We start from the raw sequence: 22,178 nt of genomic DNA on the forward strand, positions 1-22,178 counted from the left end.
AGCCAGACACCCAAATGTCTGGCTGGTGTGGGAATATGAGAACCCAGCTCCCTTGCCTCCACTTGGGACTAACTAGGTGTGCTTGACCCGCCAGGGCTCCCTAGGACCCAGGTGGCGGTGGGGACGATGATGCCTTTTTGGCCCCATTCGCCCCACCCCCTCACCAGTCTTCACTTATTCCATTGCTCATACACAAAAGCCCCTCTCACGGCTGCTCCTGGAGAAGCCAGCCTAAGATAGCAGGGAGCAGGATTATTATGATGGTGAGACCAACCATGCTCCATTGCCTGACATGTACAAAAGTGGGGTTCTGTTAGCCAGGGAGAAAAGGATATTGGGCAGGCAACTCATGGTACCTGCTGCCGCAGCTCACTGCAAAAAACATTAGGAAAGACAAGCAGAGAGCTTGGAACGCTCATACATCGCTGATGGGAATATAAAACGGTGCGGCCACTTTCTTTGGAAAACAGTCTAGCAGGTCCTCAAAAAGTTAAACAGAGAGAGTAACCATATGACCTAGCAATTCCAATCCTAGGTATTTTTCCAAAGGAATTGAAAACGTGTTTGCGCAAAAGCTTGTACATGAGCACTCATAGCAGCATTATTCATTACAGCCAAAAAGTAGAAACAACCCAAATACCCATCAACTGATGAATGGATAAATAAAATGTTAGTGTATCCCTACAATGAAATCTCATTCAACCGTAAAGAAGAAGTACTGACACATACTGCAACATAGGTGAACCTTAAAAACATTATGCTAACTGAAGACGCCAGGCATAAAAGGCCACATGTTGCCTGATTGCATTTGTATGAAATGTCCAGGATAGGTAACAGGGACAGGGAGCAGATTAATGAGGACCAGAGGCTGAGGGAGCAGGCCGTGGGGTGGAGGGCCGATAGCTGACGGGTATAAGATTTCCCTTTGAGCTGATGAAAATGTTCCAGAATTGATTGTGGGGATGGGTGCACGACTCTAAGAATATGCCAAGAACCACAGCTGTATACTTTAAATGTGTGAATGATATGGTATGTGAATCATACTGCTGTAAAACTATTCCACACACAGAAGCAAAGAAGGGAAAGAGAGGAAAACACCTTTGATCCCACCCACCCAGAGCAAACCACTGTCAACATCCCAGGGCCTGGATCTACTTTGAGCCTCTTATTTTCTTCACACATACATCTCACCAACATAGTATCCTCTGAGGCAAAGCAGCTAAAGGATTTCAAGCAAGGAAAATTATCAGCCAAAGCTAAGAAGCAAATGCCTCTAGTTGGTCAGGAGATCAACCCAATACTGTGCCTGGTTGAGACTGCCGTTGTCTGTTTGCTTTGCCCTGATTTGTCACCCAGTTCGCTCATCCTCAGGTTCCCCCAATAGGCAGGTCAATTCTCCTAACCCATTTTGTTGCCAAGGCAATTGAGTACAAGGTTTATTCATACCCATTTCAATTTCTTGCCAGCTCCCTGGCTTGGGGGCTTGAAGCCATCATGGATGGGTGAGAAGCTGAGGGCTGCCGAGAGGGTCCATTTGGAGCTGGGCCGGATGAGGAGGAGTATCAGATCTGGCCCAGAAACACCCATCCTGCTCAGAGTCCGAGGGTGAGACATGATGAGCTCAGGAAGACCCGGTAGGTCTATCTGAGGGGTCCATGCCCCTGACTTGCTGCTCTCCATAGATAAAAAGGCCGGATCGGGGTGGCAGGCCTGTTTGCACTCAGGGCACTTAGTGCAGCCAAGCTGAGCCACATTGTTCAAACAGACTCCCGGCCTCCAGACACCTGTGCTGAGGAGGGCGAGGCAGGCAGGAGGCTGGGCGCAGGTCCCTGGGCGCGTCCCGTCTCTCGCCCCAAAGCCCTGTCGAGTCCTGGCCACGCCATGCCCCACACAGGGCTCTGCAGCTGCTGGGGGGGGCGGGTGCTGCCGCTACTGCTGGCTTATGTCTGCTACCTGCTGCTCGGTGCCACCGTCTTCCAGCTGCTGGAGAAGCAGGCGGAGGCTCAGTCCAGGGACCAGTTTCAGTTTGAGAAGCTGCGCTTCCTGGAGAACTACACCTGCCTGGACCAGCGGGCGCTGGAGCAGTTTGTGCAGGTGAAGGGGGGACGCTGGTGTGGGATGGTGGGCGGAATGGGGGTTCTCACAACAGGTCCAGAGCCATCATCCAGGGACCGATGCCCTGTTTGGAAGCAGAGGGTGTGGAAACAGAGCCAGATGAGAGCTAGATCCAGGTCTAAAACTGGATCGCTGTGACATTGAGCAAGTCACTTAACCTCTCTGGTCCCAAATTTCCTCATCTAGAAGGTGAGGAGAATAATCATATCTGGGCTGCAGACGTTCAGTAGCAGACTAAATGCACTTTCTCAGCTGCCACTGCTGCACAAATGTGAACTGAATGTCAGTGCTATCCACACTGTGCAAATTTCCTTCTCCCACACTCTGCACTGCCCCTACCCCAACTCCAGGGCCACTGTGCTGCCCTCTCCCCAACCCATGTCTTTGTGCTGACCACACTGGAGGGCTGCGGGTCGGAGACACTGATAAAAGTCAGGAGAGGCCGCCATGCTGGCTTTCCCCAGCACAGTTCTATCTGGAGCTGGGCTTGGGGAGCAGTGACCAGGGTGACTGAGCTCTGCCAGCACTGTGGTCATGGGAGCCCTGTCTGGTGGCAGAGCGGGTGACCCCTGCCTGGGCCCCTTCTGCTTCTTAGCACAAACTCTAGGGCCCCAGCACCCTCTCTCCAAGAAAGAAGGTAAAACCCAGGTGTTGTGGGGGAAGGTGAATTCATTCAAGAGCAAATGACAACACCCACCACAGAGGAACAGCCAAGTTCAGGGTCATCACGATGATAATTGGTATTCAGTGAGCGTTTGCAATGTGCCTTAAACAGTGGAGAATGGAGTCACTGTGATGGGTTTAGACCAGTCATGATCCGTTGCCTGGGGACTAGTGATTTATATGTGTTTTCTCATAATCATTATATTATCACTATGTCCGGTTTGTAGCTGGGAACTGAGGCACAGAGAGGTGGAGTGTGTTGGCCAAAGCTGCACAGTTAGTGGTAGAGACAGAACTCGCACCCAAGACAGCTGCTCTTTACCACACAAATTAGCATAAGTGCTGGGGGCAGGATACATCCCAGAGCAGCAGTTCTCAAAGTGTGACCCCTGGGCCAGCTGCAGAGGCAACACCTGGGAGCTCATTAGAAATGCCAACGATCGGGTCCACCCCAGACCCACTGAATCAGGAACTCTGAGGGTGGGGCCAGCAGGCTGTGTGTTAACAAGCCCCCCAGGGGATACTGATGCCAGCTCATGATGGAGAACAGCTGGCCTGGAAGATGAGTGAGCTGGGTGGTCAGAGAGAACTTTACGGAGCTATGAGAGAGCTGCCCAGGCCCTTTCTTCCAGGAAATGAGGCCTCCAGCCTCAGGCTTCACTTCCTTGCTCCCCAGCCGTACAGGGCTGGGGCCATAGCACCCATATCAGGGCGGAGAAGGGTTCAGGAGCCTCTTAAGACTCCGAGAGGGGGGTTAAGGCAGAGGCACTGGAAGCCCTGGACCCGCCTCCTCTCTCAGCCCTGGATTAGAGGTCAAACCCGGGAGCCAGAGGGTGTGGGAAGGACGGGTAGGTGGGATCTGACTAGCTCTGCAAACGTGCAGGGAGTCAACAGCCTTGACCACAGCCCTGAGGGATGTGTTTCTGGTTAACAGCCCCCCTCGGGCTCCCCAGGGGAGCCAAGACATCCCTAAAGTCCTCAGCCTCCCTGGGAGGGCCACCCACTTGCCAGAGCATGTCGAGCTGGAAGGCAGAATTCTGGGACAAGATTCCAGAACACACATCACTGTTCAAATCACAAGGGGGAAAGCTATAGACAGTACTACAAGCAGTATTAAAGGCTGACTCCATCAAGAAAGGAGGCCGTGCCCAGGATCACAGGACCGGTGTCTGACTTTCTCCACCATGTGTGGGTTCTTAAAGAACAATGGAAGGTCCTCCTTTGGTGCCTCGGTCTCAGTACACCCACTGACATCAAGGGCTCTCCTCAGCGGGATGGAGGATGTCAGGGTGGTCGTGAAGGACAGCCTAGGTCCAGGGCAAGAGCTGCTCCAAAGAGTGAGGCTCTCCAGGGAGTGGGTGTGTTCCAGAATGTTCCATCTTAGCCTCTCTGGGTGTGTGGGAAAAAGAGGGAGGCCAAAGTTCACATGTGAGGAGACCAGATCTGCCAACGTGAGAAGAAGCAGACAGCCTGGGTCAGGACACCCCACTGGCCGGGCCCAAGTGGGCCACCCCCACCCTGGCCAGAGCTTGCTACCCAGCCAACTGGGAAATGGTTCCCACAGGAACTAGAGCTGCCCCCTCCCCCACCACCTCCCTCCTGTCTTTGGAGCTATGCCAGGCAGCAAGGCTGTGGCGAGCTTTCCTGGACAATTCACAGCTATGGGGGAGGGGAGGGTGTCTGGGAGCAGATGGGGGAGGGAGCCCTAGAGGGCTGGGCCCCGGGACAGAGGGGCTTAGGCTTGAGCCTGCAGGGAGGGGTTCAGGTTCTATAAACACACACTAAACATGTACACACACACACACACACACAGGAGACCTTTGCCCTGTCCTCTGATGGAATTTCTCCTGGAGGCCTGGGCTGGGACTCACCAGGGGGCAGCAAAGAGCAAGGCTGCCTGCTCACCTTCTGTCCCCCTCCATTAGCCCCGTGGGAGGGCAGCCCCACGGCTTTCTTATGGTCCCCAAACCCCATTTTCCCAAATAAACTGAGGAACATCTACCCTGAAACCTTCCCATTGTCCTAACAACCCATGTGCGTCTCACCCTCTTGGCCATAACAGCATGTCCCCCCCTGGACGACTCTTTAAGCACCTCCTGCCTCCTTAGGCCCGTTCCCCTCCACTGGCCCATGCTGACAGCCCACACTGCGGTCATCCCTGGCCAGTGGAACAGACAGTGGATTTGAAATCCAACGACCTTGGTCAAGTCATGTAGCCACAATGAGCCTTAATTTCCTCTTCCACGAAAGGGAGAGGAGCCTGTCTAAGAATATCATTAAGTGAGATGACAGCAAGCACCCTGCCAAGAGCTTAGCCAGTAGCTGGTGCCTTCATTCCCTTTTCCTCCCACCTCACAGGTCATCTTGGAAGCCTGGGTGAAGGGCGTGAACCCCAAAGGCAACTCCACCAACCCCAGCAACTGGGACTTCGGCAGCAGTTTCTTCTTTGCAGGCACAGTCGTCACCACCATAGGTAAAGGGTCGGGTGAAGAAGGGCTTGGCTTCCCTATCATAGCCCCTGTCTTGGTTTCAGTTTCCCAAAAGCAGATGTTGAGACAAGGATGGGTTTATCTAGGAAACGATTTCAGAAAGCACAAACAGAGAAATGGAAAAGTGAAACCAGAAAGGGAGAAAAGGCAATAAAGGTTGCGTCAATGAGCAGCTTAGTTAGGGTAGGGTAACTGGGCTCACACCCAGTGGGGACCCGCTAAGAGGCTAGGTAGAGCCCATCCTCAGAATAGTCCCTGCAAGGGGCGAGAAAGCGGGGGTACTTGTCCACTGACTCCTGCCCTGGCTGGTGGAGAGCTAATCCTGGATGTAGTAACTCTCCAGCATTTTGGACCTGCCCACAGACCAAGTACATTGCTACAGCCAAAAAAAATCTCTCAGGTAGAGAGAGATGTGGGGACTTGGGGTGGGAAGTCATCTTGTGTACAGGAACTGTCCACAAACCTGCAGGTGACAGGACACTGACATTGTCTGCTATACCCCTCAGCCACAAAACCCACTCCACCGACCACAAGGCGATGCCCAGACCCCCATTAACCCCAGTCGCCCCCATCCATACAATTAAGTCCAATTAAGACCAACACCTTCCTTAAGCTCAGGTGACATGTGGAGCAGAGGATGGAGTTGGGGCAGGGGGGTTATATACAAACTTGGGTCAGATCCAGACTTGGCCCTCAAGGATCTTCCAATCCAATGAAGAGGGATAAGATAAACACACCAAAAACAATAGTATAAGGCAAAGTAGATAATTAGATAGGAATGACACAGAGCACTATGGGGAATCACACCTAGTAAAAAGGAGGATAGCAGTCAGGAGGGCTTCCTGGAGGCAGTGTCATTGGAAAAGGGCCTTCAAAGACAGCAGGATTCTTATAAATAGGTATCATTCTAGCAGAGAATGGGAAGAGTGTCCATGAGAACAGGGGTGCTTCCCCCCAGAGGTGGTGGAAGACCAACCTCTGCTAGTGTCTGTGGGGGAGGCAGTTCTGAGACCTCTCTTCCCGACATTTGCATACTCCTTCCCTGCAGGATATGGGAATCTGGCACCCAGCACCCAGGCAGGCCAGGTCTTCTGTGTCTTCTATGCCCTGGTGGGCATCCCGCTCAACGTGGTCTTCCTCAATCACCTGGGCACAGGGTTGCGTGGCCACCTGACTACGCTGGAGAGGTGGGAGGACCAGGCCAGGCGCTCCCAGGTAGGGCCCTACCATCCTCACAGCCCTACCAGGCAGAATCTGTTGCAGATTGAGTCCTCCAGAAGCTGACACTGAGACAGTTTGGCAAGCAGGTGTTAGGTAGGTACCTGGGGAAGAAAAGGTGGGCAGACTTGACAGAAAATTGGCCAGCCCCTCAAAGAGCTCTGCAGCATATGTGGGTCTTCAGAGTTGTCTTGTGGTGAGCTGAAATGGCCAGGACTTTATACTCCTGCCTCAATCAGGCACCAGGGTGGCCTTCCCAGAAAGGGCGTGCCCTTGGGCCAGGCAGTGCTTGGTAGCTTGCTGTACATCCTGAAGGAGCTGACAGCTGGAGGCCACCACTGCGTATCTCAGCGGTTATCTGAGAAATCCAACATCCTTTCCTGCGGTCGAAAACAAACTCCGGGCGGCCCAGCATGCCCCTAGTGCCCACCTGTTGGCCAGTCCCTTGCAAAGCCAGGCATGCTAAGAGGACAGAGGTGCAGAGGAAGCTGGTACACTTCAGTGACAGTCCTCGTCCCAGACCTGAGTCCCCCAGGGGGACCTGTACAAGTAGACCCCCCCAGCCCAAAGCAATCTCTAAATTCCAGTTTGACCCACTAATGCAATCCCCATGATCAAGTCTTTCCCTGACCTGGGCAAGATCACACACGCACAGATCCAAGCCCCACCCCAAAGGTCAGCAGGGTGGGGAAAGCACCTCGCTGTGATGCAGCCCCACTCCCCAATTTGCCCCAGAGCACCCCCCATACAAACCTGGGGCTTTCCAAGTGGACTCAGAGACAGACTCCCTCCCTCCCTCCAGCTATTTCAGATCTTGGGCCTGGCTCTGTTCCTGACCCTGGGGACGCTGGTCATTCTCGTCTTCCCGCCCATGGTCTTCAGCCACGTGGAGGGCTGGAGCTTCGGCGAGGGTTTCTACTTTGCCTTCATCACTCTCAGCACCATCGGCTTCGGGGACTATGTGGTTGGTGAGAACTAGGCAGTCACATATCTCCCGGTGGGGAATGGGGAGATGTCAGCGGGGGTAATAACTACGGAGGATCAGATAGGCCCTGGTTTTTTGGAGGAGACAATTTCTGACTCTGCTGTGGATTCTCACAATGTCCTCAGAAGCTGCTAGTCTGGGACCCTTCACCCTTACCCCAGGGACCTCCATTGCTGATCCTTGTTACAGGGAGGCTGGAGGGGCCCCTATGGAACCTGGGGGGTGGCTGCGCCCTTAGACCTCTGGCATTTATCATGTCCCCTTCCCTGCTAGGCACGGACCCCAGCAAGCATTACATCTCAGTGTACCGAAGCCTGGCGGCCATCTGGATCCTGCTGGGCCTCGCGTGGCTGGCACTGGTTCTCCCATTAGCCCCACTGCTTCTGCATAGATGCTCCCAGCTCTGGCTGCTCAGCAGGAGCCTTAGTCTCAAGGAAGGCGGAGCCCCCAAGACCGATGGGCTCTCCAGACCTCAGAAGATCCCCATCTCTGCATGAGCTCCCCCACTTCCCCCCCCAGGAGCCCCTCCCAGCCCATATGCCCTTTGCATTTCCTGCCCTGCCTGCTCCCCCCCACAACCCATTCATTGCCCAGCCAGGGCTGGTCTCCGGAGCTCTCTGGGTAGAGAAAGGAGGCAGGAGTGTCCAAGATAGGACATGTAGAGACAGAATCAAACACACATGCATGTGGAGCAAGATGTGCACCGTTGTCCCAAAGCCCCTGCCCTTTCCCCCTCAAAAGTAACCAGACGTAGATCACTGTGGCCAAATCCCCATTGCCCTCCCCACATCCCCCTCCCAGGAGACCTCATAGGGGACAGCAAACAGAGGGTGACTTTACTTTTGCCTCACTGGATATGGTCACGATGTGCATTGGTCTGGCCCCCATTATGTGTCAGGCACCGTGCCAGGGTCTGGGGGCACAACCGGGAAAATTCCTGCCCTCCTTGTGCATTTAGTCAAGTGGAAGGACGAGCTAGGTAGAGCAGCAAGCCCAACCCAGTGCACAAAACGCTATGACGAGAGCCAACCAAGGTATGACGAGAGCCCACAGGACCGGCTAGCAGGGAGAGTCAAGGAGAGGGGCAGGGACTTTGGAGCATCTCAGTGCAAATGGGCTATCTGCCTTCAGGAAGCCACACCGAGGGGCTGCCTCTCAAAGCCTGCCAGTGCCCCTTGCCTAGAGGTCTGGAGCTGTCTGTGAACAAGGCTTAGGAGGTCTTGGGTGTCCCACCCACTTTCCTGGGCATGGCCTCCCCTGAACCCCCAGGGCACCCCTTGGCCCCAACAGCCCCTCTGGGCTCCTGTCTTCTTAAGAACCTTTCTAAACACATGTTGCCCTGGGGAAAATGGAAAGCCAGCGGAGCCCAGGAGATTTCCAGGAATTGAGTTCCATGGGGGCCTGGCCTCCCTTGGGAACGAGCTCTACCACCCTGGCCTTTCTCCTGCCAGATTGAGGCAGCTCTGGCCAGAAGGAGAGGAGAGATTTAGACTAGTCCATCCCAAGGCCCAGACTCACCTTGGTCCCTACCTCTCCCAGCACCCCAGCAGCAAGGCAGGCCCATAAGTGGCTGGGAACCTCTGCACAGGACAGAGGCAAAGCTTAAAGCAGAGAAGGCTCCAGATGGGAAGGATGTACAGCAGCAGGACAGAGCCAGCTTACATCCCAGGACTTTCTGATGTGGAGGAGAGGCCTGGGGAGCTGAGGACCCACCCCCAGGGACTTCTTACCTATCCAATACCCTTCCTCCATTCTGGGTAGAGGAGGGAGTGAGGAGGCCTCTTCAGAAGCAGAGAATAGACAAACCCACTGGTCAAGGCTCCTATGCCTCCCAAGCTCACGGACAAGTGGTGACCAGCTGGGGTCCTTGTCTTTGGGTACACAAAGAAAAGAGTGATGGTCTGAGAGGACTTAACAGGCAGCAAGTTCTTGGAGATAGTCCAAAGGGTCCAAGGACTTAGGCAGGGCCCTAAGACAATAAACTTGGCTTCTACTTTCTCTTCTCCATGAGTGTGGTCTCCAGGAGTCCCTCCCACGGATTGCTACAAGACAAGCTGAGGGCTCTGGGCCCCTTCCTTCTCAGAGTCTGCGGTCACCCAGCAGCCCTCCCCTTCTCCCTGAGCTAGGCCTGGGGGTGGGCACTCCATACTCATTCGAGGCGGGGCCAGATGCCCACAGCTCTGGACCTCTTTTTGTCCCTGGGATTGGATCCAGTGCAGGTGGGGCAGGGCTGTCCAGCACGCCTGCTCTGCTGAGCAAACTGGGCACAGGCAGCTGTTGTCTAGGGAAGGGACCAGCCGAGCTCGTGGCCCTTCCTTTTCTGTCTGGGTCCTGGTCCATGGCTCCAGGCTTCATCTTCCCTGCCTGTCCCGTTATGTGCAGACCACGAGCCCGAGGGGCGCCCGAGGGTAGGGCTCCGGGCTGCGCGGTGCCAAGCACCGTGCTCCTGCTACTCACCTACCTGGCTTACTTGGCCCTGGGCACCGGTGTGTTCTGGATGCTGGAGAGCCCCGCGGCGCAGGATTCCAGCGCGAGATTCCAGCGCGACAAGTGGGCGCTGCTGCGGAACTTCACCTGCCTGGACGGCCCGGCGCTGGATTCGCTGATCAGGGTCAGCGGGGAGCGTGGCCGGCCCGGGGGCGACGGGGATACGGGGTAGGAGAGCGCGGGGTGGTGGACAGGGGGCAAGAGGGCACTCCCTGGCTCCGCGCAGGGAAACACCGGGAGCACTTCTCCAAGGCGGTAGGGGGGATAGACGAGGGAACGACGGGGGCGAGGGGGGGGGGCGGGGGGGGGGACAGGGGGAGGATGACGCGTGGCTGGGGCCCGGCGCGGGGGAGACGAGAGGGGTGAGCTGGACAAACAGGGAAAGGGTCCCCGTTCCAGCGAGAGGAATGCACGGTGCAGCGCTCGGAGTCCTCCTTTAGGGGCGAGAGGGCATGACCCGCCGGGTCACAGAAGGTTGAGCGGCGCAAACATCCGAATTTGGGGATGAGTACGGCAGGGGGCGCGCTTACCCGGGTCAGGAGCTGCCAGGGCCGACCCGGTCGGGTCAGAACAGGGGCAGCGCGCGCCTGGAGGACGTGGGAGGGGACGGGAAGGGGGTCAAACCGGGATGGCGCGGCTGTGTCGGGGTCGGACGACCCGCGAGGCTCGAAAGGGCACGCAGGTCCCGTTCCACAGACTCCCGATGCAACTGTGCGAATTGGGGGTGAGGGCGGCAGGGGGCGCGGGTGGTGCCTAAGGATGAGTCAGACCCAGGCGCGACCGTCAGGGTCTGGGGGTAAAGGCGCGCGGGGCGCCCTTGTCCTGGTGGTGGGTTGGAGCGAGCCGAGGCGCACGTGCCAGAGTCTGGACGCTCCAAGTGTGCAGACCCGGGTCGGAGAGAAGGAAAGGCGGGCGTAGGCGCGCTCTCTTGCTGACCCCGCGTTATTCCGAGATTTGGGACGCGGGAGCTGGGCGCGCCGCCCCAGCCGCAGAGACCTGGAAGGGCCGAAACGGACAGGGGCCAGCAAGATGCAGAGGTCCTGAGGACAGAGACTGCTCAGAGGATGGGGTCCTAGAGAGGTGTGTGGAGGGGAGAAAATAAGGGAGGGTTCTTGGAGCAGGACATCGAGGATGGATGGAAGTCTCCTTCTCCGACTCTGGGCAGGCGACACTGGACTGGCAGCTGCTAGGTTTGGGGGATGTGTTAACATCCCAAGGCCACGCTTGGTCCCAGAGCCCAGATAGCCCCGCCCCTAGCTGGAAATCCCTGCCCTGGCAGTCCCCGCGCTTCCTCTGCCAAGGAGGGCAGGGCCTGCATCTTGGGCACCAGAGCAGGGGTGGAGTCCTGAGCCCTTGCACTGGGCCTCAGCAGGGCCTGGAGCTGGGCAGGGCAAGGACCATCTCCACTAAGGACCGAACGTAGTGCCTCCACCTCCCACCTCTGAGCTTCTACAATTCCTGCCCTCCATCTGGTCCTGGAGGTTGTGACACACCCTTTGCAAAAGAGGCGAACTTCAAGAACCAGCACCCTGGGCCCAGGGAAGACAACAACGATGGGATGATAGTAATAGAAAATGCCACTGTGTATCAAGCACTGTCCCCAGTGTATTAACCTGTATGAACTCGTTTCTTCCTCACCTACCCCACAGGTAGGTACCATTATTATCATCCCCATTTTAGAGATGAAGAAACGGAGGCTCAGAGAGGTTAAACACAAATATATGGCTACATAGCCAGGTTGCTGGGCTGTGAACTGCCATGACTACTCCCTCAGTGTGGATCTGTGGGCATGGGTGTTTCCCACGGTTCCCAGCAGGACTTTCACCTCTGTGCACTTGACCTCCAACCCCTCCTGCTCCACTTCCTCCACACCCTCACTCAACCCTCCTGTGGCTTCATCCTCAGGAATAAAGATGTGGTGTCTCCAACCCAGATCTGCCCCCTAGGTGCAGACATGTACATGCAACTTCCCAGCGGTCCTGAAATTCCCCCAAGGTTAAGAGCAGGCAGTCTTCCTCTTCCCAGCCTTCCTCTCCCATCTATTCTCAATCTCTGCCACTGGCATCGCACCCACACATGTTCACAATGGTCTTAGGTGCTTCCCTCACGACCCACACCAAATAGGGCCAGAGGCCGGGGCTTCTGAATGTGTCTTCTCTGTTCCTCCTGGACCATTTTGTGCCAGGATACAAGCCAAGCCCTCTCCATCACTCACCCCTGCAGGAGTCTTTCCCTTTCTAGTCTGCCAACATGTTCTACACTGCCAGCTGCCACAGAGCACACACCTGATCTTGCCTCTCCATTGCTTAGTGGCCTTGGAAAAGGCCTGCCACTCCAGCCCTGGTATGACAGAACCAAGCATGGCCTGGCTGCCAACGACCTATCAGTCTCCCTATTTGAGATTCCAGGTTCAGTCCTGCCTCCCATCTACCTAAATGTCCTTCCACTGGGAGCAATCCTACCTGACCTTTAAGGAAGGCCCAACTAAAGCATCACCGCCTCCATGAGGCCTCTCGCCCTAACCCCATAGTATGAACACCTTCCCTCTCGGCATTGTATTCGTAACAGTAATGATGACAACAACCACTAACGTTTTCCATGTCCAGGTATTGTTCTAAATCTTTAGGACATTATTTAACTCTCACAACAACTCTATGAAGTAGGTGCTATTAGTGTTTCCATTTTGCAAATAAGGAAACTGAGGCACCAAGAAGTTGAGTACCTTGCCCAGGATCACGCAGCTGCACTGTCAAAGCCTAACACTGCATTCATGGCACTACAGTTCAGTTTGTCTCTGTCCCACCGAGGAAGTCATGTCGCTTTCATCTTTGTGTCCCCTAAAACATCACACATCGTGCCTGGCCAGTGCTTGTTGCAAAAATGGGTGAGCAGAGAAGAAAATGAGTGGTGTTCTTCCAGCCAGTGAGATATTCTGGGCTGATCTGGGCTCCAGGATAAAGAGAGGGAAGGAGCTGTCCCCATGGTTGGGGGGGAAGAGCTTCCTGGCCCCGGACAGGCTGGGCTCAAAGAGTGGTTATGAGGAGTGTCCGCGAGTTTGTTTGTGTCTATGTGTGTGCATACACATGCTCATGTGTGAGTTTGGATGCAGGGGCCCAGTCACCCCACAGAGCCGGGTGGTCACTGCAGCCTCTCCCCCAGGGCATCATCCAAGCATACCAAAGTGGGGACATCGTCCTCGGCAACACCACCAGCATGGGGCGCTGGGAGCTCATAGGCTCCTTCTTCTTTTCCGTGTCCACCATCACCACCATTGGTAAGAGTGGGGTGGGGCCAGGTGGGCGGGGCTGGGGATGGTGGTCTCCTGAGGGACAGGGGACCAGTGTGTTTTGGAGGGTTTCCTAGGGCCTTGAGACTCTGAGGGTAGTCAGTCCTTGTAGTATGAGCACAGCCCGGGAGCAAACTCAGTGCAGATCTGCTGTATTAGTTTCTGCATTTCACCAAGGACCCCAGGAGTTTGTGTGCAGGCTCAAGTTTGAGAAGCACTGCTCTGGGGGACCTCTGCCTCACACAACCTCTCAGGAAGCAGTGGGTCTCCCCTGTATTAACTGCAGTAAAAACACTGGGCACTGTAAGTGTCTTGACCTCCTCTGCCAAGCCCACCTAACACTGAGACCAGGGACGGTTGTGGGGAGGTGATGGTGATGATGGGGGAGGCCAGGAAATGGGGGCAGAAATCCACAAGGAGCCTTTTGACCCCTTATTCTCAGCCTTCGAGGAGAAGTGGCCATTCCTGGAGGCCTCTCCTCAGCTCACTGAGGCATCCCCTCACCCCATCACAATCCTCTCCAAGCCCCCTTCCTCCCTCTCACTTGGGACACCTGGGCCAAATCACCCTCCCTCTTCTCTAGCCCCGCCCTCAGGAGAGCAAAGGTGGACCTTTGTTTGGGGAGGGCGCCTGGGCACTGCTGTAAGGGGAAGAGAGCCCTCCAGCTCTGAGACCCAGGAAGTGAGTCAGACGGCCTCATCCCCCTGCCCTGCGCCAGGCCCCAGCCCCTGCGTGACACTGGATTTACCACCAGGTGGCAGGCTGACACCACCAGTGGTTTGGGCTGTCTCCACCAGCTCTCAGCCCCTGGGGACAGAGGATGGGACTTGGGGGGACCCACAGCTGGAGGAGGCGGCGTTGATGAGGAGGCAAGCAGAGAGCTTCACCTCTTCTGGATGCCAACAGTAAAGAGACGTCTCTCTTTTAGAGGAGGAACCTGTAAAGGCCAGGGAGGGAAGATGGATGGGGCTCTGGAGGAGGCATCTGAGGTCCTCAAACCAGAAGCGGGTTCACTGGAATTCAGTCAGCCATTCATTCATGCGACAAACATTTATGTAGCACCTCCTGTGTACTAGATGCTTGAGAGTTCACATTCCCATCCACAGCACACCTCCGTTGCCTCCTTTCATTCCCACACCACGTTGTGAGATGGATGTCAACATCCCCATTTTTCAGACAAGGAAACAGAGGCTCAGAAAGGTCAAGCCACTTGCCCAAGGTCTCACAGCTTACAAAGGGTAGAGCTGGGATTCAAACGCAGGAAGTGACTCTGACTCCAAAGCCAATGCTCTAGACTAGTGCGTGCTTGCCCTCTGAGACCCCTCAGTAAGGCGAGTAAACCACCAGTTTCAATACAGTGCAAGTGAATGGAGTGTGTGGGAGTGCTGACCCAATCTGGGGGGTTGGGGCAGGGACATTAAGCAGCAATATGGGGCAGGGTACAAGGCATCTGTCCATCTATTTACACATTCATTCCTGAATTTCCCATTCATTTGTTCATTCATTCATTCTTGTACTCATTCAACACACAAATGGTGAGCACCTATTGGTGTCAGATCCTGTGCCGGTTGTTGAGAATTTAAAGATAATTAAGACCCAGCCCCTGCTTTTGAGGGGCTTACAACCCTCAGGAGGGGCAGACATTGAATCATTCTCACACAGGGGGCTATCCTCAAAGCTCAGCAGAGTGCTGGAGGAGCTGCTCGACAGGAGGGGCAGAACTTAACAGGCCATTTACAAGTGGGCAAGGAGGGGAAACATGCTCTTGGTAGAGGGAGAGTCACATTCAGAGGCACAGAGGCACAGGGAGTCTGGAGGTTCAGAGGGGCAGGAGTGTACTCAGAATTGGGAGGCAGGGAACCAGATGGAACTCAGAGATGGGCTAGGTCAGAGATTGGACTTTCCGCAGTAGATATGAGGAAAAATGAAGGTTAGTAACCTGGGAGAGGAGGGGTGATATAATCAGGTTTGCATTTTAGAAAGACAAGGCAGTGGTGACCAAGAAGTGGGGAGACCGAGGTGGAGGGGAATGAAGGAGGAAAGAACGTCCAGGCTGATGGAATCTTTCTAGGAACTCCTCACCCTCCCCAGCCTCCCTTCCTTCCCTTATCTTCATGACAGAGGCCCCAAGCTCCACCTTCCCCAGGTCACCTGATAGCCATCCTCTGCCCCTCACTCCCAGGGTGTTCAGGAGAGAGCCCAGGTGTGTTAGTTAGGGCTCTCTGGAAATCAGATATCAAGACAGAATCAGGTGTGTTGGGGGATGGGCAGGGCTTTTGAAGGATAAAGTAGGAGCCAGAGAAGTGATGAGCCTCAGGTACAAGCAGGCTGACACCTGCGAAAGGAGAAAGGCAAGGAAAGGCCTTGAAGGGGATGAGCTGCAGCCTGCAGTGCGGCTCTGAGAAAGGCTTGGCGGGGTGATGGGAGTCCCTCAGCAGAATGGCCCGTTAGAGGAGTGCTGTGCCCAGCCGGGGGCTGGGAGCCGTAGGGACACAGCAGGGCCTTGGTCGGAACGGTGCAGCAGATCCTGGAGGCGCAGTGGCTGAGGCTCCAAAGCCTCCCGTGCTCCTGTCCCCCATCCCTCTGCCCACCAGAGAGGGAGGAAGTGAAGAGAGGAAAGACAGGACTCCTTCGTGGGTTTGAACTCACGCACATTGCCCAGCCTCCTAGAGCTTCGTAAAATACAGCGTATAAGCCCCACTGGAAATGGGAATGGCTGTCTAGGGCCCCCTGCACAGTGCCTGACATGGGAAAGGAAGGTCTTGACCAACACCAGCTGCCACGTCCGGAGTGGGTTAGGAACGGGGCCCCAGGAAATGTCCCCTGAAGTGCCCCCGCGTCCCCTCAGGCTACGGCAACCTGAGCCCCCACACGATGGCCGCCCGCCTCTTCTGCATCTTCTTTGCGCTGGTGGGGATCCCGCTCAACCTGGTGGTGCTCAACCACCTGGGGCACCTCATGCAACGGGGAGTGCACGGCTGCGCGCGCAGGCTGGGGGGCGCCTGGCAGGTGAGCGGCCCGGAGGGGGGAGGGGTGGGTCACGTGCTGGCTTCGGGGCCACTGGTGGCGGGTGAGGGCTGTCACTGTCTCCAGTGAGAGTCTGGTAGAAAAGGACAGCTGTGGTGAGAATGGGGGCCCCAGGGGCGGGGGGGGGGTCGCTGGTGGGAGCAGGAGCTACTTCAGGGAATCAGGGTTACTGGTGGGGATGTGGTAGGATTGGGGGGATGCGGTGGGATTGGGGGTCACTGCCCAGAAGGGGGATCGGTGGGGGAGGTACAGTGGGACCTGGCCGCACAGGACGAGCGCGAGGCACCCAGAGAATACAGGCCCGGTGGTGAGGCCCCGCGGGCAGCCCCCTGCTTACTGCCTCCAGTTCAGTACCCCCAGGCTGTCTGCTCCCCGCAGGCAGAGGTGGGCAGGGGCCACCTGGGGGCTGAGCGGCTGTGCACCCACAGGACCCAGCCAAGGCCCGCTGGCTGGCGGGCTCCAGCGCCCTGCTCTCGGGCCTCCTGCTCTTCCTGCTGCTGCCCCCGCTGCTCTTCTCCCACATGGAGGGCTGGAGCTACGTGGAGGGCTTCTACTTCTCCTTCATCACCCTCAGCACCGTGGGCTTCGGCGACTACGTGATTGGTGAGAGCCCCCAGCAGGCGATGGGAGGGGCAGCCGGAGACTCGTCGGCCTCTGCAGCCATGTCCACTGGGCTCCTGCTGCATGCCCACGCCTTTGGGGGCGTGCAGGCCCAAAGTCCCAAGGACAGGGTCCTTGGCAGTTCAACCTGCCTTGGTTGTGTGTGGAGGTGAAAGTCACTCAGACAAAAAAATGACAACTGGGGTGTGAAGCAGCGCTCTGGGCTGTAAGACGCATTCCTGGCCATCTTGACAAGCACCGACCCATCATCCTTAGAGCTCAGCAAATAAGGGGAGTCCCTGGCTCTCTTCCCCAGTCCCAGGGTCTTAACTCCCCACTTCACCCCACCACATTAAATGCTAAGCTTCCCGATGCCCCTGGGTTGGGGCCCACAAGGATCAGGCTGGAGCGTCCAGGAGACTCAGGAAACCCCAGCCTCCCACGATCTCCACTGGAAAACAATTGGCAGCCAAACTCTGAGTGCCAGCAAAATGGGCTGCAGGGTTCTGAGAGCCCAAGGTGGGGTTTAATCAGTGTCAGCGCCCCGGAAGCCGTGCATAATAATAGAGCTGAGGCAGATGTCCAGCAGGTGGCAGTGGAGGACGTTCTGCGGGGCAGGACAGGTGGCTGGACCCACCAGCTCAGCCTCGGTAGCTCCCTCCATTCCCACACCTGAAGGCTCAACATATGAGCCTGGTCACTGGCACCTCCACTACGCTGGGGTAGTGGGGGTAGTTAGAGCCTCCAGGGGCTCTGTGCACTCGCTCGGGTTCTTGGCCCCAAACTGGGGAGCAGGCCCTGCCCTTCTTCACCTCTGGAGACAGAACCCAGCCTGGCATATTGGAATTAGGTTTTACCAAAGGAACAAATAGCTAGGTCACAGGCAGCCTAGAGTGATGAGTGTCACCCCATTCTACTAAGAAGCAGATGAAGCTCAGAGACGCCAAGCCATTTTGCCTGAGATTGCACAGCTGGTGAGGTATCAATTCTGATCTGTTTGACTCCCAAACTCATGCTCTTTCCAGACTACTTCACACACCCCGTCCAGGTACCTCAGTGCTCCTGTGCATAAAATGAGGGGCCTGGCCTGGAGGATGGCTAAGACTCCCTCAGCGCCTTTTGGCCCGTGTGCAAGGTCCCCTTCCCTGAACCTCTCCTCCTCATACTGCCCCTTCCTGATATCCTCGGGGGGGGGGGGGGGGCGGGAGGCTGTCACTCTGGAAGGAAATCCTCAGGAAGGTTTATTCCCACTGGGCAGGACCGCACTGCTACCTTCAGTGTGGAGAGATATGTCTGAGGAGAGCGGAACCCAGCGGCTCCCAAGAACCACACCTGCCCCCTCACAGTTCAGGGAATGATTCTTGGATCTGTTCTCGCCTCTCTGTTCCCACTGTAATTTCCCTAGTCTAGGCAGGACCGTTGCATAGGGCTGGTTGGGCAGGTTGAGCACTGCACAGCCCTAACGGGTTGTATTCATGCAGAGCGCAATGAGGATGGCACCCATGGATTTGTGCAGTGTCTATCCTTGTCCCCTTTTGGCTCTTATGACCTTTAAAAACGACAAGTGCTATCATGTCACCTGCCCAGCTCCTCTAAAAACCTTCCGTGTTTCCCATAGTCTTAGGACGGAGTACAAAATCCATGAGTAGGCCTGCAGGAGCCATCTACGTGACCAGGCCCTGCCTCCCTCTCCACGCTAAGCCTCTCCCTCCCGTGCTGCACTTGGGCCACCCTGAAATACTCTTTTGATCAGCAGGAGCAGCCTCAACCCAGGGCTGTGTGATCTGACAGGTCCTGCCGCAGCCTGCCCCACCAGGGCTCAGAGGGTGACATGCAGGGCTTATCGCCAGTGATAGATAATCCTAAACGTGGTTTGGAAGGCCTGGTTCTCTGAGAGAGCCAGGGCAAGGAGAGGGTAGAGATGTGGGAACAGGAGTCATAACTGTAGTTTCTTGGGGCCCACTGAGCACCGAGGCTCCCAGAGTTGGGTCCTGGTGGGAAGAGCTGACAGGGACAGCCTATATGGGGTTGAGCGGAGTCTGCGAGGGTGTCCTGGGACCCCGTAGTCCCCTAAGGCAGGGCGGGGCAGGGGGAGGAGGGGGCAGCCCTCTGTAGACATGGGCATCCTGGAAATGGGAGGAAAAGCCTCCACTACCACGGAGGGAGGAGCAGGGACATCAGCACTGCCTTCTCTACTTGGCAAGGAGGGCTGATCAAGGTCTGTGCTACCCTGTGAGCCACCCTGTGGAGAGCAGCCGGGCAGGGGAGGCTGGGGTATGGGGCACAGGCCTCCCAGAGCCCCCTTCCACCAAACACCCTGACTCAGGAGGCTTGGCCCAAACCCACAAGGGCCTTTTAGAAGCCCAGAGGCTGCCTGGGAAGACTGTCCCTGCTGAGGGGCTGCAGGCAGAGCTGCCCCCTTCACCGTATCTCCAGAGATTTGCCACCCACGCTGGTTCCTTCTGTAGCTATTTCAGCGGTTGGTGGCAGGTGACCACACTGACAGCCTTTGACTGCCTTACCTTCAAGGGGAAACTGAAACCCAGAGAGGGACAGAAAGCTGATTCAGGTCAGAGAGCAGGCAAGCCTAAGGCAGATCTAGGATAGACTCCCATGTCAGGGCTCTTCACATTTCTGCGTTCCAGAATCTTCCACAGCTGAGAGGGACAAACCCACTGTCCCCTCTTTCCCGCGTCTCTCAGCCTTCATTGTCCTGAACAGGGTCCGAGATGGGATTAAGTGTCCATTGTCCCTGTGTCAGCAGCCATGAGGGACATTGTCCTCACTGCCTCCGCTCCTCTTTGCCCGCAGGCTGCGGGGGGAGCAGCTCCCAGATCCCAGCCTCCTGCTCCTCCCTGGCCCCACAGCCCCCGCAATTGCATTTGCTACTCAGTTGAGCGCCTTGCCAGCTGCCAGGACTCCTGCCACTAATGATTTTGGCTAAAAAAAATAAAATAAACGGGGAGAGGAACACTTCCCGTCCACTGCCAGGAGCAAGCTGAGCTGGCGGTGGCCGGGGCACAGAGCTGGCTCACTGCTGATCTCATTTGGGACCACCAGCGGAATCGTGGCCCGTAACCCAATCGGCCTAATCCAATCCCAGCTCCAGCCAGGTGGCAAGGTCAGTTCCTGGGCTGCGGGCTCCTGCCCAAGCTGGGCCCAGGTGATGGGCCTCGTCATGGGAGGACAGGACCGAGAGGTTGTCTTGGGGTCAGCAGGACAGGATGGGGGTAGACAGAGGGCTGGTACAGGGAGCTAAGACACAAAAGAGTGTCGAGGAAATAGGACAGATCTTCACCTTTGAATGATCCCCATCTGATGAAGGAGCAAGAAGAGACAGAGGGAAGAACTAAGTAAAGCAGGCCCTTGACATCACTTATCTAAGCTTCACGGCGACCCCCATCCAGCCCCTCCCTTAGCCATTACTTATCCAGCCCTGACTGCGTTGGGGATTCCAGTGTGGGAATTCAATGGTGAGTGAAACAATCACCCATCTACAGTGAGCACATCACACCATGTGCCAGGTGCCGTCCTGAGCACTTTTGATGCAGGAACCCATGTGATAGTCTCAACAGCCCTATCAGGGGACACTCTCATTGCCTCCATTTTATAGCTGAGGCCCGGAGATGAGTAACAACTTACCCAACAAATGCACATGGGCTGTGAGAGAGTGTAACAGAGAGGCACAGTCTAGCCCCGGGGAAGTGACATCTGAACTGAGATCTGAAGGAAAAGGGGAAGTTAACCAGGCCAAGAGGAATTGGAAATGAACATTCTGAGCCGAGAAGACAGCAAGTACAAAGGCCCTGCGGCAGGAAAGATGGTAGATGGAGAAATGGGGAAAAGACCAGAGTGACTGCCCTCTAACTCTCAAAGGGGAGAGTTAGGCAAATTGAGGCTGGAGAAGTAAACAGGGGCCTGGGGATAAGAATTCAGGACTTCATCTTAAAAGCCAAAGGGGAGAAATTATTTTTCTCATTTCACAGGTGAGGGACAGTCAGACAGACGAAGGGCACACAGCTAGTAAGAACTGAGGCAGGATCCAAGCTCCAGCAGTCCCGTGTTCTCCCTGAAGTTCCTGGCAAGCTGCCTCCCTTCATACATGAGAAAACCACACACAGAGACACACAAAAACAGATCAGGCATCAGAATCTCTTCGAAGGCTTGGGAAAACACAAATGGCTGGCCCCACCCCTAGGATTTCTGATTCAGTAGGTCTGGAGTGGGGCCCAATCATTTGCATTTCTAACAAACTCTCAGGTGGTCCCAGATGCTGCTGGTCCAGGGGCCCCACTTCGAGAACCACTGGGGTAGAGCATAAACAAAATACCTCAGACAAAGAGGAAATTTAGTTTCCAAACCCAAGATACCAATCCAGGGAGGCTTCCTGGAATCTTTGAGGTGACCACCAGGCCAGCAATCCCAGAACTGTTTGGACTTCTCGTATTCTGCTCGTACGCCTCAAGCCCTGTGTGTCATTTCTGCTTTGGGAACGTGACCCTGACTTTCCCAGGCCTCCATCCTCTGATCTTGCCTACCCCCCAGGGATGGACCCCTCCCGGAGGTACCCACTGTGGTACAAGAACACAGTGTCCCTGTGGATCCTCTTTGGGATGGCGTGGCTGGCCTTGATCATCAAACTGATCCTCTCGCTGATGGAGACCCCAGGGAGATCGTATTCCTGCTACCACCACAGCTCTAAGAGGACATTCAAGCCCCGAAGCTGGAGTCAGGGCCCAGATGGAGAGGCAGAGCCCCACTCCACACAGCCAGGCTGCTATCCGGAAGGGCCGATGGGAATTGTACAGCATCCAGAACCCTCTACTGAAGTCTCCTGCTGTGGAAAGGACAGCTAGCTATACGCCAGTATTTGTTCCATCTTCTTCCTCAGTAATAAGGCCCCTTATTTTAAGCGTGGCACATAATCACCAAGACGAAAGACTACATTTTTTTTATCCCTTAAGGCTAGGTACAGTTATATGATTAAATTCTGCCAAATTGGATACATAAAGAAGTATCCTGTGTGACTATGGACATGACTTTCAACGCAGGGGGTGGGGCGGGCAGTATGTGCCTCTCTCCCCCACTTCCTTCTTTTAGCTGGCTGCAATGCTGATATGGTGGCTGGAGCTCTGGCAGCCGTATTGCACCATGAGGTAGAGGCCATGTTTGAGACTGGTGACACAATAAAGCAGAAACAGTCTGAGTTCCTGATGGTTACAGAGCCACCATAATAAACCTGGGCTGAATAACACCAGCCTTCATTTATTGTGAGAGAGGAATAAATGTCGATGTTCTTTAGAACATT

The 22,178-nt window shown here is 55.7% G+C and overlaps 2 protein-coding genes across 2 annotated transcripts; both read left to right on the top strand.

Annotated features, from left to right (window-relative positions):
* Nucleotides 1-1,881: 1,881 nt before the first annotated feature.
* KCNK16 (potassium two pore domain channel subfamily K member 16) lies at nt 1,882-7,967 on the top strand (the record flags this gene model as incomplete). The annotated part of the gene is made up of 5 exons (XM_081031565.1): nt 1,882-2,094; nt 5,137-5,251; nt 6,316-6,482; nt 7,288-7,453; nt 7,744-7,967. The coding sequence occupies 5 exons, from the start codon at nt 1,882-1,884 to the stop codon at nt 7,965-7,967; spliced, it is 885 nt and encodes a 294-aa protein (XP_080887691.1).
* A 1,715-nt stretch (nt 7,968-9,682) lies between these two features.
* Nucleotides 9,683-22,178, top strand: KCNK17 (potassium two pore domain channel subfamily K member 17). Its single transcript, XM_081044418.1, has 5 exons — nt 9,683-10,081; nt 13,117-13,231; nt 16,092-16,252; nt 16,699-16,873; nt 21,416-22,178. The coding sequence occupies exons 1-5, from the start codon at nt 9,809-9,811 to the stop codon at nt 21,724-21,726; spliced, it is 1,035 nt and encodes a 344-aa protein (XP_080900544.1). The 5' UTR covers nt 9,683-9,808; the 3' UTR covers nt 21,727-22,178.

Source organism: Rhinolophus hipposideros (assembly GCF_964194185.1).
Source record: "Rhinolophus hipposideros genome assembly, chromosome: 3".
Lineage (NCBI taxonomy): Eukaryota > Metazoa > Chordata > Mammalia > Chiroptera > Rhinolophidae > Rhinolophus > Rhinolophus hipposideros.

Bases quoted from the DNA above. Each gene is read 5' to 3' on its own strand.
- KCNK17 (XM_081044418.1), top strand. From the start codon at position 9,809: ATGGCTCCAGGCTTCATCTTCCCTGCCTGTCCCGTTATGTGCAGACCA. The intron at 13,232-16,091 runs GTAAGAGTGGGG...GCGTCCCCTCAG, and splicing joins GTCCACCATCACCACCATTG to GCTACGGCAACCTGAGCCCC. The intron at 16,874-21,415 runs GTGAGAGCCCCC...CCTACCCCCCAG, and splicing joins CTTCGGCGACTACGTGATTG to GGATGGACCCCTCCCGGAGG.